Source organism: Alligator sinensis, unplaced genomic scaffold (assembly GCF_000455745.1).
Source record: "Alligator sinensis unplaced genomic scaffold, ASM45574v1 scaffold86_1, whole genome shotgun sequence".
Taxonomy (NCBI): Eukaryota; Metazoa; Chordata; order Crocodylia; family Alligatoridae; genus Alligator; species Alligator sinensis.
The window spans coordinates 2,770,391-2,785,180 of NW_005841971.1; the positions used below are offsets into that span (position 1 = coordinate 2,770,391).

Below are 14,790 nucleotides of genomic sequence, written 5' to 3' on the forward strand. Positions count from 1 at the left end.
CAATGGCTGCCCCTCCGACCCAGCCTCCAGCACGTAAAAAAAAACAAAAAAAGCCTCTACTCACCGCAGGAGCAAGGGCTGGGGGGGCCCTGGGGCCTCCTGGCAGGGCCTCCCTCCCCCCAAGGCAGCACAGGGCAGTGGGACCCAGGCTAGGGCCACTGGGGCTCTCACACACACCCCCACCCCACCCCCCACCGGGGCAGGCAGTGTGGTTCAGCACCAGGGTGAGGTCCAACCACAGAGATGCTCTGGCTGTTAGCAGAGCATCTCTGTGGAGGACCCAGCCTCCAGCTGCCTCAGGGCACGGTCCAGGACCGTGAACTGCCCTGCTTTTTTTTTTGCTCCATTTTTTTTTGACCCCCGAGTCTAATTTTCCTCTCATGCTGCAAACTTGCAGTGGGGGGGAACCTTTTCCAGTTCCCACATGTGCCTCTTGCAGCATCTCAAAGGGGTTTGAGACGCTGGAAGAGGCACGTGCAAGGTCATCTGGATGAGCCCACTGAAGGTATATTTGTTTACATTCTTTCCCAGCTAACCTTAAAGGCCTCCTGAAAAAAAGGACACTCTCACCTATAGGGAAGAGCAAGACTGAAGCAGACTATTATGAGAACTGTTTTCTTGTTGCAGCCAAATAAAGAAACTCCCAATTTCATATTCCAAGGATAAGAAGAGATTTCCATTATACATAAAAACAAACATCTTCAAAATCAAATTCCATCATTTAACCAAAACAAAGCTAATTTGTTTTTTTGTTCTTGAAATATCGTTAAAACCCAATTAATTGTACAAAGCAGTTAACAACAGGCTGTTTCCTAACTACATTCTGTGTTTTAATTGTACTGCTTTGCAGTGAGATTAAGAGTTAAAGGAAACCTGATAAACTTCATAAATCTCAACACCACATCTTATACAAAGAAAGAAAAACTTACTGAGTTGCTGCTGGATGTCGGTGCTCCATTACTCTCTCTACTGGTGCTGGGCTTTGGAGAACTGGGGGGTGTCCGTGAAGTACACACTAGATGAACCATATGATATTCGTCTTGCTAAGGATAAAGACATTGAAGAGTTGAAGCAACAGCATTTCAAAATTTTTCAAGTAAATAAACTCAGTTTCAAAGTAAACTCACAGTTAATAAGGTAGTATAGCTCTTAATTAGCAACTGTACAAATCTAAACAGCTGATCACTTTGACACACATTGCATTCCCTCAGCAAATCATGATGCGAATAAGCAGTGTTTAAAGGTTTAAAGGTTTCATGTTTAAAGGTTCAGCAATTTTTTTTCTTATTCCCTCCTCTAGAACTGCAGCTTTGTCAGACAGATAAGAATCTACATTGGAAAAGAGGAGACTAAACTATTTCAGAATAACATCTACAGAAAACTTACTCTCAACTCAATTTTTCCATCTACAAAACAGAGAATGCTTGCCTGTGTGTCTGAAGTCTGCCTAACCACCAAGTTTATTATTGCAAAAACACTCAGATGCCAGTCAAAGTGCTGCACAAACTTTTAGTTCTCATCCATTTACCATATAGAAGGTTGGGATCCCCATTTCACAGTTGGAAAAACTGATGAGCAGCTATTGCCACATGCAAACCATGAGGCAGTGGCAGCATATTTTTGGTATGCTGTGGCCACATTCAAATGATATTGTGAATATGGTCACAGCACACCATATATTCAAACTGTATTCTGGAGCTTCCCCAACATGCTTATGTAAGAACCAGCCATAATTCTGAAGCCACAGTGGGATGCACTCCATAGTATAACAACTGAATTCCTTAAGTAGTTATTTATGACATCTACCAGAACAGGTTTAGAAGCAGTTAAGTGCTAAGAATTCCTCTCAAATACCCAAACTTAATTCTTCAAAAGGGACAACTGACAGGTTCCTTCTATACCACATTCTGCACTCCCACTAATGGTTTTCAAACAAGGAAACACACCCATCCTCATGCTGAACTCCACCTCCGCTCCAATCTCTCTCATCTCTTGCTTCTACCCTTTCTGTTGGTTCCTTCCCCTACTAGTCAGCTTCATCAGATTCAGGAAGCTGTGAACAAAGTGGGGTTTTCTTGCTTTTTTTAACTGATCAAACAAATAATTCCCATACTGAATGATCAGGCACTTCTTAAAGGGCAGCTTATCTCCAGAAAGAGGTACAGAACGGTATCCATTAAACACCATTCTCTAAAGGTTAGCATATCCTAGGCATTCCAACTATCCATGTTATTGTCTATACCCATTCCTATACAAACATTTCCAATGAACATATTTGAAATGTTCCAAGACCTCTCAACACAGGCATTACAACGTGGTCAAACGACATCATTAGCCATTAGGATTACTTGGAAGAGACATGACAGAGATTTTTGGTTCTAGCCATGTTGATCTAAGGACATAGGCAGGCAAGGTTCTTTGGGTACAACCAACTCAGCTGGTCTAATAAAAGATATCACATTTACCCAAAGAACCTTGCCTGCGTATGACAGAGAGAAGCTTCAAATAAAATTTCACCCAGTGCTCAACTGATTACAGGAACAGATGGCCAGTTAGGCAGGAAGAATATGAAAGAAAACTAAGGCCTCTTGGAGGCCTTTTCTTTAAAATCTAAAGCAACTGAGAATCCACGGATTTTGGGAGGGGAAGGGAGTGAATAATAAAACTTCCCTTCCTTCCACACAGATTTTATTCTTTTTGCAGTTAGACTGATAAAGATATCTTCAAACTGTGGTCACCCAGGAATGAAAATTTCTTTAAGTAAAACAAACAGATGTATAACAGCTATAGTTGTTAAAATGCATGTACATTCAGACAAATAAACAAAGAATGGGGAAGAGCCAGTTTATATTTGTTTTTCCTCAAGATAAAATATGGCTGGAATTTGTTTAAGCAGCCCAATCTAAACTGGGTAAGAACCTATCATATATCCATATGTCATCAGGCTACTGTAGCATTTCATGACTCAAAAGCAGTGATTCTGACCTTCAGCTATTACTGGTCAGCAACCACAGAAATAAAGTTTCAGCACAAAAAGCAGATGAACACTTTTTTCTTGGTTACTGCTTGAAAAAAACTATTTCTCTATACACTTCCCAGCATTATGTCGCCTCACATTCATTTATGTTTCTTCTAAACTGCAAGCAGTTACTAAAGCATGCGGATTTCAAGACTTCAAAAAAATTCCAAAAACAGAAGTTAGTTCACATGCATTGTGGCTCAGGTACTACATAGCAAATAGTTCACAAATCACTATACAACGTTGTAGTTCTTTGTTCAAGATTATCAAGAATGTTTTAAACACGTTTCCTTCTTGTGCAAACTGATGTCAGAAATTAACCTCAGGATTCCAAGTACAAAACGATCTCTCTTGATGTATATTACCACGCCACTGTTCTGATTTGATTAAGTTCCTGCTGGTCAGAAATACTTAGCCAAGTCATTCCGTCTAAACCAAGAACTTTGAATTTTGACTCCTGATGCTAGTACACACTCAGATTTGCCCTTCAACATCTGGTTTCTTACTAACTTAATCACATAAATCTTTTGCCTTTTACTAAAAGTGAACCATCGGTGCCAGGGGAGGCGGCCGCTGCCGGCGGGACACAACGACACACAACAGAGAGAACAGGAGACACTTGTATCAATCTAATCAGAACTACTAGCAAGAGACAGCCAGCAGGAGTTAAAACATGTCCAGGAGTTAAAAATCACAACAGCAAAGAGCTAATACCACAGGTGCTCAACTAGATATGGCCCAAAGAACCATGCCATCTGGCCCACAGGGGTTCCTATAGATCTGAAAAATTAGCAGCTGGTGAGCAGTGGCAGTAATTGCCATTCCCTTGCTGCCAAATTTCTAGATTCACAGGGAGCCCATGGGCCAGACAGCACACTAGATCAGCAGTGGAGGTGGCCCTGGCCTGATCCAGGCACACAGGTGTTAGCTAGAGGCAGCAGAGAGCAATGATCTGACAGCACACTGCCAAGGAAGACAACATGGGGCCCCGATCCAGCCCACCGAAAGATTGAGCACCCCTGGCTTGCACCGTGCATAAATACTTGTTAAAGATACAGCTATGGATTTGTACATGTAAATGACCACATGCTGCCCAACTGGATGCAGAACTCCCACTGCTTGGTCAACAGTTCTGCTGTGGATTAAAGTATATAACCCCATAAACATTTTTTCCTCAGATGAACACAACACTCTGCATTATACTAAATGTGCATATTCATATGCTGAAAAATTTACCAACCACCACCAAACAATGGAGGTAGAACTTGAGCTAACTTTCAAAAAAAGTCAGCAATTCTACTGGACATCACATCAGTTACTAATTTACCCAAAATATCTACCCTTCCTCCACTAGTGGCAGTCCCCCTGCCCCAGTCCCTCAACACCATATCCCCTGAAGACACAAACGTTGTAACTTTCAAATTAGTTTTCCTAAATATATTTATATTACATGTAGATAAAACAATGAGACTGGAAGCTAATACAAAGAGACCTATTTCCCCATGCAGTGGTTTGAGGTAAAGCTTACTTTTCTGAGAACATCTTTCAGCTGCAGATGATCAGGAAGCAGTCTGCCAGAATACACCAGTCTCTGATCCTTTGTAGACTAGGAGATGAGACAAAGAGAGGAATTTAGCTTCTTCCAGCTGTCCAGAGTTACAGCTGGAAAACATTTGTAGATGCAAATATGTTTTACAAATTCCTACTACCTACTGATAGCCTGTAAGCATTTCAGTGGCTTTGTAATTTCAAGTCTCTCATAAAATTTCTGACAGCAGATAACAAAGACATGTTACTAAAAAGTCATTTACTGTATCCTGCTCATTAAAACCCAATAGTATAATCAATGTGAAAATGGTTTTCTTTTCAAAGACATTTGGATCCAGTACTCTTCATCCTTTTCCCATCCCTAAAAAGCAATCAAAAGATCTACCCAAACCACAGAAAGGGGTGGAAAGTCCCTGAGACAGGTCAAGAGAGGTTTCATACACTGCAGTGACCAGGGATTTTTCTTCCCAAAGATTCTAAAATGGGGTGGTGCATTTTTTAAATAAAAATTAAAACAGAGTCCTATTTTGTGATACTACTTCATTATTTTTAGTTAACAGAAAAAGTTATATGAAAGCAATATTTGCAATAAAGGAAGAATATAAGGGTTCCCCATCTCGCTGCTTTTGAGATTAACTGAAAAGCAGACAATTTACCTTTTGCCTTGATTGGGCATGTCTAAATGTGCAATTAAGGGGCATGAATAAACTGTGGCTTACTGCTCCCAGGCACACCGTTTGCACACATGCCCAGGACTGCAGCATATTGAGCTGGATTGAAGTAGCCCCAGCTGGTAGGGGGCCACGGGGCGGGGGTCAGCCTGCCAACCCAGGGCTGCTCTCTACACGGCTCAACATGCTGTGGAGGGGCTGGCTGGGGCAGTGTTGACACATGCACTGCTGCGGAGATTTTTAGTTTACTCCAGCCTAACGGGGGTGCACAGATGTACATGTACTACCCAGGAGAGGTACCGATACATCGGTCCAGTATCAGGTCAGCACTGATATAAAGAAAATTGACTATATTGGAAATCGGCCTGATGTGGCCGATAATTTGGCTGATAAATGCCCATGCGTGCACGCAGCCACAGCACATCACAAAGGCAGTGAGGAGCACAGCCCAACAGCATGGAGAACTGTGTCCAGCTGGTAAGTCTGCTGTGGTGGAAGGGGAGGGAAGGGGCATGGGGGGGTGCAAATCAAATGCCCCCGCAGTGAGGGAGGGAGTAGGGCTGGGGCGAGGGACAGAGACGCATCGCATCCGGGGAGCATGGGGGGCAGAGGCGGCTCCAGTTGCTGTGCACTACTCAACCAGCGGCTTGTCCAGTGGCTCCCGCCTCTTACCTAGGAGGGCACAAGGGCATGTGCCCCTGGATCTGCACTAGGCGGGCTGCAGCTGCAGGCTAGGGTCAGAGGCTGTGCAGCGCTGCGGTGCGGCAGTACTGGGAGGGGGCTATGGCAAAATATGGGGTGGCTGCAGAGCCCCCACAGACCTCCTCCCAGCGCCGCCGCTGCCCACCCAGCAGAGATTGGGGGCAGAGGCCCCCCACCCCTCCTGGATGAACAGCAGCAGGAGCTGCCTGCCCCCCACCCCTCAGATGAGCCATGGCTCTGTCCCACACCCACCCTGGCTGGCCAGCACCTACCCCAGGCCCAGCCCCACTCCCTCCCTCACTGTGGGGGGCATTGATCTGCCCCCTCATGCCCCTTCCCTCCCCTCTCACCATAACAGACTTACCAGCTACATGCAGCTGTAATCAGAAATCAGATCAGTACTGGCTGATATGCCTCCTTAAAAATGGGCTATCAGTACGGGCCCCCAAAATCTTTATCAGTGCACCACTACTACCCAGCTAATTAGCCTACTGTGTAGTAAACATCTCCTGTAAGAAGCGCCTACTGATACTTTGTTGATAAAGATAGAAAAGCTTGCTACATTTTTTAAGTTCTCTCCTCTCACCCTTTAGCATTTTTGATACTGAAGGCCATATTTCTCTCTTTACTGAATAACCCCAAAAACATTTGGGGTGGTTTTGAACAGTAATCTTCCGCAACCCCTGCAGCTGCACATACAGTCACATTCAAATCACTATTCAGATTCTCAAACACTGCTAACTCCAAATTTCTACAGGCAACAGAGTCTTTGAAAGTTTTTACTTTTCTCAGTGCACAATGGGGAAGGGAGGGGGCGAAAGACACACCCACCCACCACATCTCACATTTTTCTTTTCTTGGAGTCCCCAGTAAATTGATTTGTACCACAGCCAATCTCACATAAGATTTTTCTTCTTCAATATACCAACTATCACTAGAAACATTTTAAATGATTAGGCAAAAAATTGGATTATGTACCACAGAAACAATGTTCTGATTGTGTTACCTAACAAGCTTACCTTTTCATTCCTATTCCTATGATTTACCATATTCAAACACAGTGGCACTGAACGGTCCAAACTATAAATCTATTCCTACCACAAAATCAATGATAACAAAGGGACGGGCCATATATGCACAAACCAAGCTTTGTTCCAGCAAACACTGGAGACATTTTCCCTATTAATCTCCGTTTTATTAGCGCCTTAACTTCTGTGTTTGCTTTTATCAGTGATACAATAAACATTAATTCCACTGGTTGCCCCCACTCCTAAAAGTGGGCAAGTTAGCTGGAATACTGTCCTCTCCACATACCATAGATTGCCATTTTTATTGGTTTATTTTTTATTATATTTCACCTTTAGATATTGTGATGACTTATAGTTTAATTACAATACTTATTCAGGGTTCCTTCTAAAGTCAGGCTAAATCATTCTGCACTGCTTCTCTATGTACTGACTGCTCTCTTCAAGAACAGGCCGCTGCCACAGTTTGCTGCAACTGCTGGCTTCCTCCTCAAACATATGGGAATTGCAAAGTGCCCCAAACATAACAAATTCACACAGTTACTATGACTAGGAATCTACTTAAACTGCAGTGAGACTAAAACAATTTTTGCGGTTGGTCGCAGTATAAATAGCAAATTCCATAGATATTTCCTGGATGTGCTCCGGCACCCCCACCCCTAAGTGCTGATTGGCAGAAGCATATACCGTACTCAGCAGAAAGTAAATTATATGTAGCACTGTACAAAAAGTTTAGGAATACTAATTTATGCTTAATAAAAACCAACCCATTATAGATGTTAAACACTAGCATGCAGCATCCACCAGCAGTTGCAGCTGACATCCTCTGCTATGCGAAGACTTGTCCATGCACCGAGATGGTACAAACTCAGAAAAGGCACCTCATTTGAGTCAAAAATACGAACAGCATTCAAGAAGTAGGCAGCAGGTTATTTAAATTGAAGTGGAAGCGACTGATCATACTTGCGGTACTGATTTAACTTTGCAGCTATTGCTTGGAACAGTTCTTGTCTGTGCTGGTTTTCAGTTGGACAGTCTGAAACTTATTGTGATGCCATATCTTTAGCCCAATTGACCAAATCCATCAGTTTGCTGCGTGCTTTGTGAATCAAAACCTGCTGATTCTCAAATCATGCTAGAAGCTTCACAAACCAGACTGCACTGTCAGCCACAAATTTAACTTGATTTTCAACGTTATCCTGTTTTAAGACATCACATAGTTTAAGCAAGCACTGTGTGCAGGGTGTGATTTCAAGCTCACTGCACGCAAACTGCTCGTAGTACTTCATATTCTTTGCGTGGTAATGAACTGCATTAAACCACAAATTCCTTCTTGTAAGCACTAGTTCTGCTAAAGTGAAACATTTGCATTTAAGTCTCCATTTCGATTAGTCATGGACTCCCTTTCTTCCTGAACAATGTTTGAATGTTTTTTTTAAAGAGGAAACCAGTGTATCCACATGGGGAAAAACATGTGCACCAGATATCACTTACTAAAAAAAGAATTGTGCATTGCAGGTAACATGAATTGTGCTGGGCCATCATTCCATGAAGCACATCAGAGAAAGTTTTCCACATTTACATTGCATTATTAGAGAGAAATGACGAGATCTTGTTAAATTCTAAGCCATCGTTTACAACAGCCTTCATTACAGCTTGTGCTGCAGTTAAAAAATGTACAGACATGAACTGAACCAGCTCTGTTTGAAAAGCAGACAGGTTGTGGTCTTTCTAGCTCCCAGGTACAAATAAAATGTGGAGAACATAATTATCCTGTGCATCTGTTGCTTCATATGCTATAACTGAAATGAAATAATATTCTGCCAATGCTGATTTTGTAGACTGAACATTCAAAGCAATTACTTCTAGTAGATAATACTGGCAAAGTTGGTTTGCATATGGGAAATTGCCAGCATTTGGTACATGCTTGTAGAAGTACTCCCTTAGTTTCAGGTTACCAGTTTTTTCCAAAAGTATGTTGACAGTAATGAATGCCTCCACTAGCTCAAATGTAACTTCCCTTCTTATTAAACTGCTTTCAGTGGTTCTTTTAAACACAGAGGTCATTGCCATTTGTTTTTTGTTCTGAACTTTAGCATCTGCAGAAGCCTTTCACTTTATATGCAATTTAGACACTAAATGGTGATCAACCGTGTTTTTCCCCCCCAGCACGTACAGTTATATTGCAAGATGAACAAAACAATTTACCAGCACCTGAATGTGAAGTTCCTACAGGGAACTGTGCTACACAATCCTGAGCCAAAATGTACTTAGCTTTTTAAAATTTATTTTCAATCATCTTCAAACTTCAAACTGCTGTATTTAACTTCTTAAATGATGGCGCTAAATAAACATTTCACTCTGTCTTCCTGACTGGAGCTTTCCTTTAGTCTAGGTCACTACAAGTAGATAGTAACTCTCAATCATGTGATCTATGACTGTAGTGATAGTGTTACATAATTTTAGATGCAAGTCAGTTGTCTTGGTATTGCAGTAAGCATTGGCACGTTCTAAAACAGTGTTTTATATGAATAATATGCATTTTATTTTTTTAGGTTGATTTTGTAAAATCCGTGAAACCACAATTTAAGCAGTGGACTAGTTATGATGTCCACTGGTTGGAGTTTTACAGAGTCCAAAGACAGGCCTTTAATCTAGCTCCTATTTATAGCTCTATCAGTCAGGCAGCTACAGTAGACTGCAGGTCCCTTAGCACTATATGAAAGAAAAACTCTAAATGCCTTAAATATCAGGAAAGAGCACTTCAAATGTACAGAAGCGACTGCAAGTTGTTTGCCTATCCCATTCATCAACTAGCCTTCTGAATGGTTAAACAGTATCCTTCTTCAGGAACTTTACACTACCAGGGTTCTTTATTACATCTCCCACCACCCAGAATACAGCCTATTATTTTGGGGTGGATATGGCCCATGGAGCCATGTCACTCAGCACGCTGAGCTCCCCATGGCTCCAAAAATTTGGCAGTTAGGGAGCAGTGGCTGCATTAATTGCTGCACTACTCACCCTGCCATAGCGTTTCCAAACCTCTAGGGAATCCTACAGGCCAGACGGCACTACTGTTTAAGCATGGGGAGACCTACATCCCAGTTGCTAATCAATGCATGTGTATTTTACATTAAACAGTGATTTGGTAAGATACAGACAGAACCCTTAGTGAAGGGATCAAAACCTAGGTCAATGCTCTAACCCAGGGTGGGCAAAATATGGCATGCAGGCCAAATCTAGCCCACCAACTGACTGTATCCGGCCCATGGCTGTACCCAGGGTGCTCCATATGGGGCTGATCATCACCTGATCCTGCCAGGGTAGTCCACGCTCCCACCCACACCTGCCAACCTGCACTGGCCACATGCCCCTTGCCCACCCCACAGCAGGAGGCTCCCAAGGGAAAGGCAGCAGAGTGGAGTGCCTCAAGCTGGCTGTAGGCCCCCCCACCCACTCCACAAAATCTGCCTTAGCACCCCCCCCAGTGCTGTGGCCTGCCCGCCCCACACAGCTCAGCCTGCCCTGCTCCTCCCCTCCTGCGCACCCCTTGGACAAGCTGCCCGTGGTTCTGTCCTGCTCCCAGGGTCTCATTCACTGTCCTGGCCCACTCCGTCCCTCACCATGAGGACCTTGATCTGCCCCCCATACCCCTTCCTTCCCCCACAGACTTACTGGCAGGATACTGCTCTCCAAGCTGCCCAGCTGCATTCCTATAAATCAGTTATCGGATTGGTATTGACCGATATGGCTGGTTAGTAATCGACTATCTGTATCGGCCAAGAAAATCTTTATTGGTGCACCCCTACCCAGTACCCGAGGCAGTTCTAGTCACAAGCACAGGCAACACAGTGAACATCTAGGGAACTGCTAGGCATCACCATTTTTTTGCTACAGGGCAGTTTTGAGACTCTAAACACTTAAGTGGAATTTACAGGCCTCTAGCAGAACCTCAGATGTGCCTCAATGTTATCTGACATTTTCTGGCTAGTGACACTCCAATAAAAACATGCAACAACACTTAATTAACCTACACCAGGACAAAAAATATTTACATCATATCAAAGTAAACATCAACCAGATTAGAAGCATCTTATGCAGCAGTTCCTCCACTGGGGCTTAGGTTTTCCAGTCTTAAGAAACATGAAAATATTTTTACTGAGTTCTGAAGAAAAAGCAGTATTTGAGCTATTAGGTTGGAATGCCACTTTTCATCAATATTGTCTGGCTTATTATCCCCAGCAAAACACTTTCTACAGCATATGGTGCAAGCTATTTACAGCTAAAATTAGGGGCAGCTTTAAGGATACCATCTTGCAGTAACTGGAGATCAACTAAACAAAATTTCTCTTCAAGCTTATCCCTTTCTCAAGTAATAGAATTTGCAATACTTAAAATTTAAGCATGGTAGCCACATCCTGTTCCAGGATGAGAAATAAAAGTCATTTCAGAGTGACTGTTTATGTAAATAAGTACATAAACTAATTCATGCTTCATCCATATGTTCCCAAATTCTTCATTCATGCTCCAAAAAGCAAACTAAAATTGGGGGGGAAAACTGCATTAACATGAATTATGGCAGTTAGCAGCCATTCGTAAATAATGCTACAAGAAATGAAAAATAACAAATCTGGATTCCTTCATCAATTTCAGAACTCACCTTTTCCACTCATACTAGTACTCATATAACAGGTAAATAGTATACACGCTGCTTCACGATATGAATCTAAAAACTGCCAACCCTTGAAAAACTGGGCTGGATTTTCAAGGTTGGTTTTTTTCCCCAAATAAACTTATCTCTAGGGAAAGTTGTTATTCAATTCTTCACCAATTTAAATAGATTTAAGAAATTGGAGCCATTAATCCAGACAAATAAACCAACTTAATATTCACCTAAACTTGTTTAGCTTACTCAGCTATTTACCAATGTAGAATTAACTAATTTTAGTCCTGACTGAACCAATGTAAGTGCACCTACATTAGAAGCTTGCACTAATAATCTAATTAGACCTTTCTATATAGCAGGCATAACTGTTTTAATATAGATCAGGCCTCAGAGTCCTGTTCTCATTTGTCTGTACCATCCCTAGGGTAACTGTTTGGTTAGCTTTTCATCATTCAGCAACATGCAACAATACCCCAAAATTAAATCATGGATTAAAATCAAGACAAAGGCAAACTCATGAGTTTAACGTCCAAAGTCTCATTTATTATTTTTATATTTTTCTAATTTTCTGAATTAATTTTCTTAATATATAGTACACCCAGGGAGAGCACACCGCTATACCTACCATTAATAAGCATACTGACTGCTGGTGCAGTAGTGATCTACATCAGTGGTGGCCCAACCCAACCCTGCCGATGGTCCCCCACCACCGAATCTCCAGACCCACAGACCCCTGCAGGCCAAATGACAAGACTTCACAGGATGTAGGTTGAGCCCCACTGACCTATACAGATGCATAGAAAACTAATTTACAGGAGTTATCCAAGACAGTTTGAAAAGATTAAATCAAATCAATAGACTTCTTCTATCCATTACTAACTAAACTGTTCCACCCATTCTTAGTATTTGTAAACTAATGCACTCTTTTTTTGCTGCCATTTTAATAAAAAATTTCTAAATCTTATATTTCTTCAGTGACCAGAGAAGTTCAAATGACAAAATGGTATCCCAGGGTTATTTTAAAAATACTTTTCCTACAAGTGCAATAAATCTGATAATCTTGGGAAAAAAAAACAAACCTAATGTCCAACTCTTAAGTTAACTACAAGACCTGGAAGTGTTTGATTTGAAACAAGTTTGCCAGTTTTACCCAACTTGCAGAAGCCCCCTAATACAAGGCCCCCAATACATCTTTCCTGCCCAGAACAGGGGGGCTGGACCCAGTGATCTCATGAGGTCCCTTCCAGCCCTAAACTTCTGTGAATCTATGCTTATGCTTTATTAGAGCATGATAAAAGATGTGCCTGCCATCTAAAAATCTTTAATTTATGTTCAACTACAATTAAAACTAAAATATGTAGTAAAGACTACTTCAGCTGACCTTTCTATTGGTTACTCTGTGGGAAATACAACAAGCTTCTCTCAAAAATAAAATGAAATTAAAATCAATAAAATTAGCACTGCCTCCATCGTCTTCAAAAAAGCAGTTTGTGTACCAGATTTATGTCTCTTGGTAACCAGAGACCTGCTGAAAAGGAGTTTATTGCACAACAAGAGTGTTTATCACGGAAGTTGAAATTAATCTCTCATCCCTTGAAAGCAACATGATGCAATGTACGTTAAAGTTTTCATGTACTGTTACACATTATAGCTCTTTCCTTAAACACTGATTTCAGTTCTCTGACCAAGTGAAATCAGAAGAGTCTTATATTGCTCCAACTGGGCAATATAAGTATAAATACTTTTTAAAAGTGTATTCTGGTAAAAAAAAAACCTGTAGTCAATTGAAGACAATTGTTTATTTTGTTTAAAGCAGATGCACTCTTTCAATACAGTATTATCAAACATCTAAAAGCACATCTTCTGGCCTCAAGCTGAATTTTCTATTCTAACATCTCAACTTTGTTTGATCAGTTAAATCAAAAAGCATCATGTACCTACGTAAGCAATCTGCTCCTGTGATTAAAACATACACAAAAGTTCCCCCCTTCAGTCCTAATTCCTTCTGCAAAATGTAGGAGCGTTCTTTTTTCAGAACAGAAAAATGCTATTTTACCACTAAGAAAGATACTTCTTTTGGAAAAACAGCCAAAGCTCACAGGTTATTAAACAGGTTGTGTGTCAGGCATCTGCAAGACAAAGCAGCAGGCAGAATTACAAGCAGGCCCAGGCTCCCATCATACTGGGTGCTATTCCGAGATAAGATGAGGTAGCCTCTGCCCCAGAGAACTTTCACCTTACCCACCATTTGCCAAAGAAACAAATGGCAGTGGTCTGGCATGCTCTGAACATCAAATGCATGCAATAAATCCTGCTTGCTGAATGCTAAGAACAAACTATAACCTCTTTCGACCATGTCTCCTTTCCCTTAGCTTCATCTGCACGTTATGGTTCTTACAACGTGCAAACCTGGCCTTTAACTGAAAGCAGGGCAGATGTGCCCACCATCGTGACTAATCAAAGCAGACCTCCGCAGACACAGGTGACAGACACAGCAGCTAAAGCTTTTGTGGGCTGACGCTTGCTTCCTCTAAGGCATTTAACTGAACGCTCCAAAGGGAAAGAACTTGGAAGTCACAACCCTTCTCCAAAGACAACAAATAGGCAGGGGCCTGGGGGACAAGCATTAATATGACCAGCCACTACCCGCCTTATCTGACATGGCATTATTTGCAAGAACAAAGAGCACCACAAGGGCCTTGGATGTTCCTGAACGAAGACACAGACACACACACCACCACCAACAGGATTTGCTTGGCCACCATGTTTCAGACAGCGCTGTCACTCAACCAACTGGGACCGACCCTCCAACAAGCAGGTCCTGCACCCATTACCAGCGGGATGAGATGCCCTGCACTGCCCTGGGATCTCCCACCTCCTACTTCCCCAGCCACCCCCAACCCCCAAAATCCGGGCCCTGCTCCACCTTCCAGCCAAAACCGGCTACAACCCAGCTGTGGAATCATCAAAGTCCCAAGTAGGTGGGCTGGTTTTAAAGCCGGGAGAGTCGTTTTTAGTAGTGCCCCCCGCTACCTTTATGGTGCCATTCGCCTGTCAACCACGCTATGTATGCACCGTCTGGCGGGCGGTGCCCACGGCCCAGCACCCCGCGGCCGCTCACCGGCTGGCTGGGGGGGACAGGGGGGGGGGGGGGGG

The 14,790-nt window shown here is 42.4% G+C and overlaps 1 protein-coding gene across 1 annotated transcript in view; it reads right to left on the reverse strand.

Moving 5' to 3' along the window:
* Positions 1-14,790, reverse strand: part of HERPUD2 (HERPUD family member 2) — an 87,958-nt gene that overhangs the window by 19,217 nt on the left and 53,951 nt on the right. Inside the window, exons 3-4 of the mRNA XM_025200606.1 lie at positions 4,548-4,625; positions 930-1,043 (exon numbers count right to left, since the gene is read on the reverse strand). Coding sequence (XP_025056391.1) covers positions 930-1,043; positions 4,548-4,625 — 192 coding nt within the window. The remainder of the gene's footprint in view (positions 1-929; positions 1,044-4,547; positions 4,626-14,790) is intronic.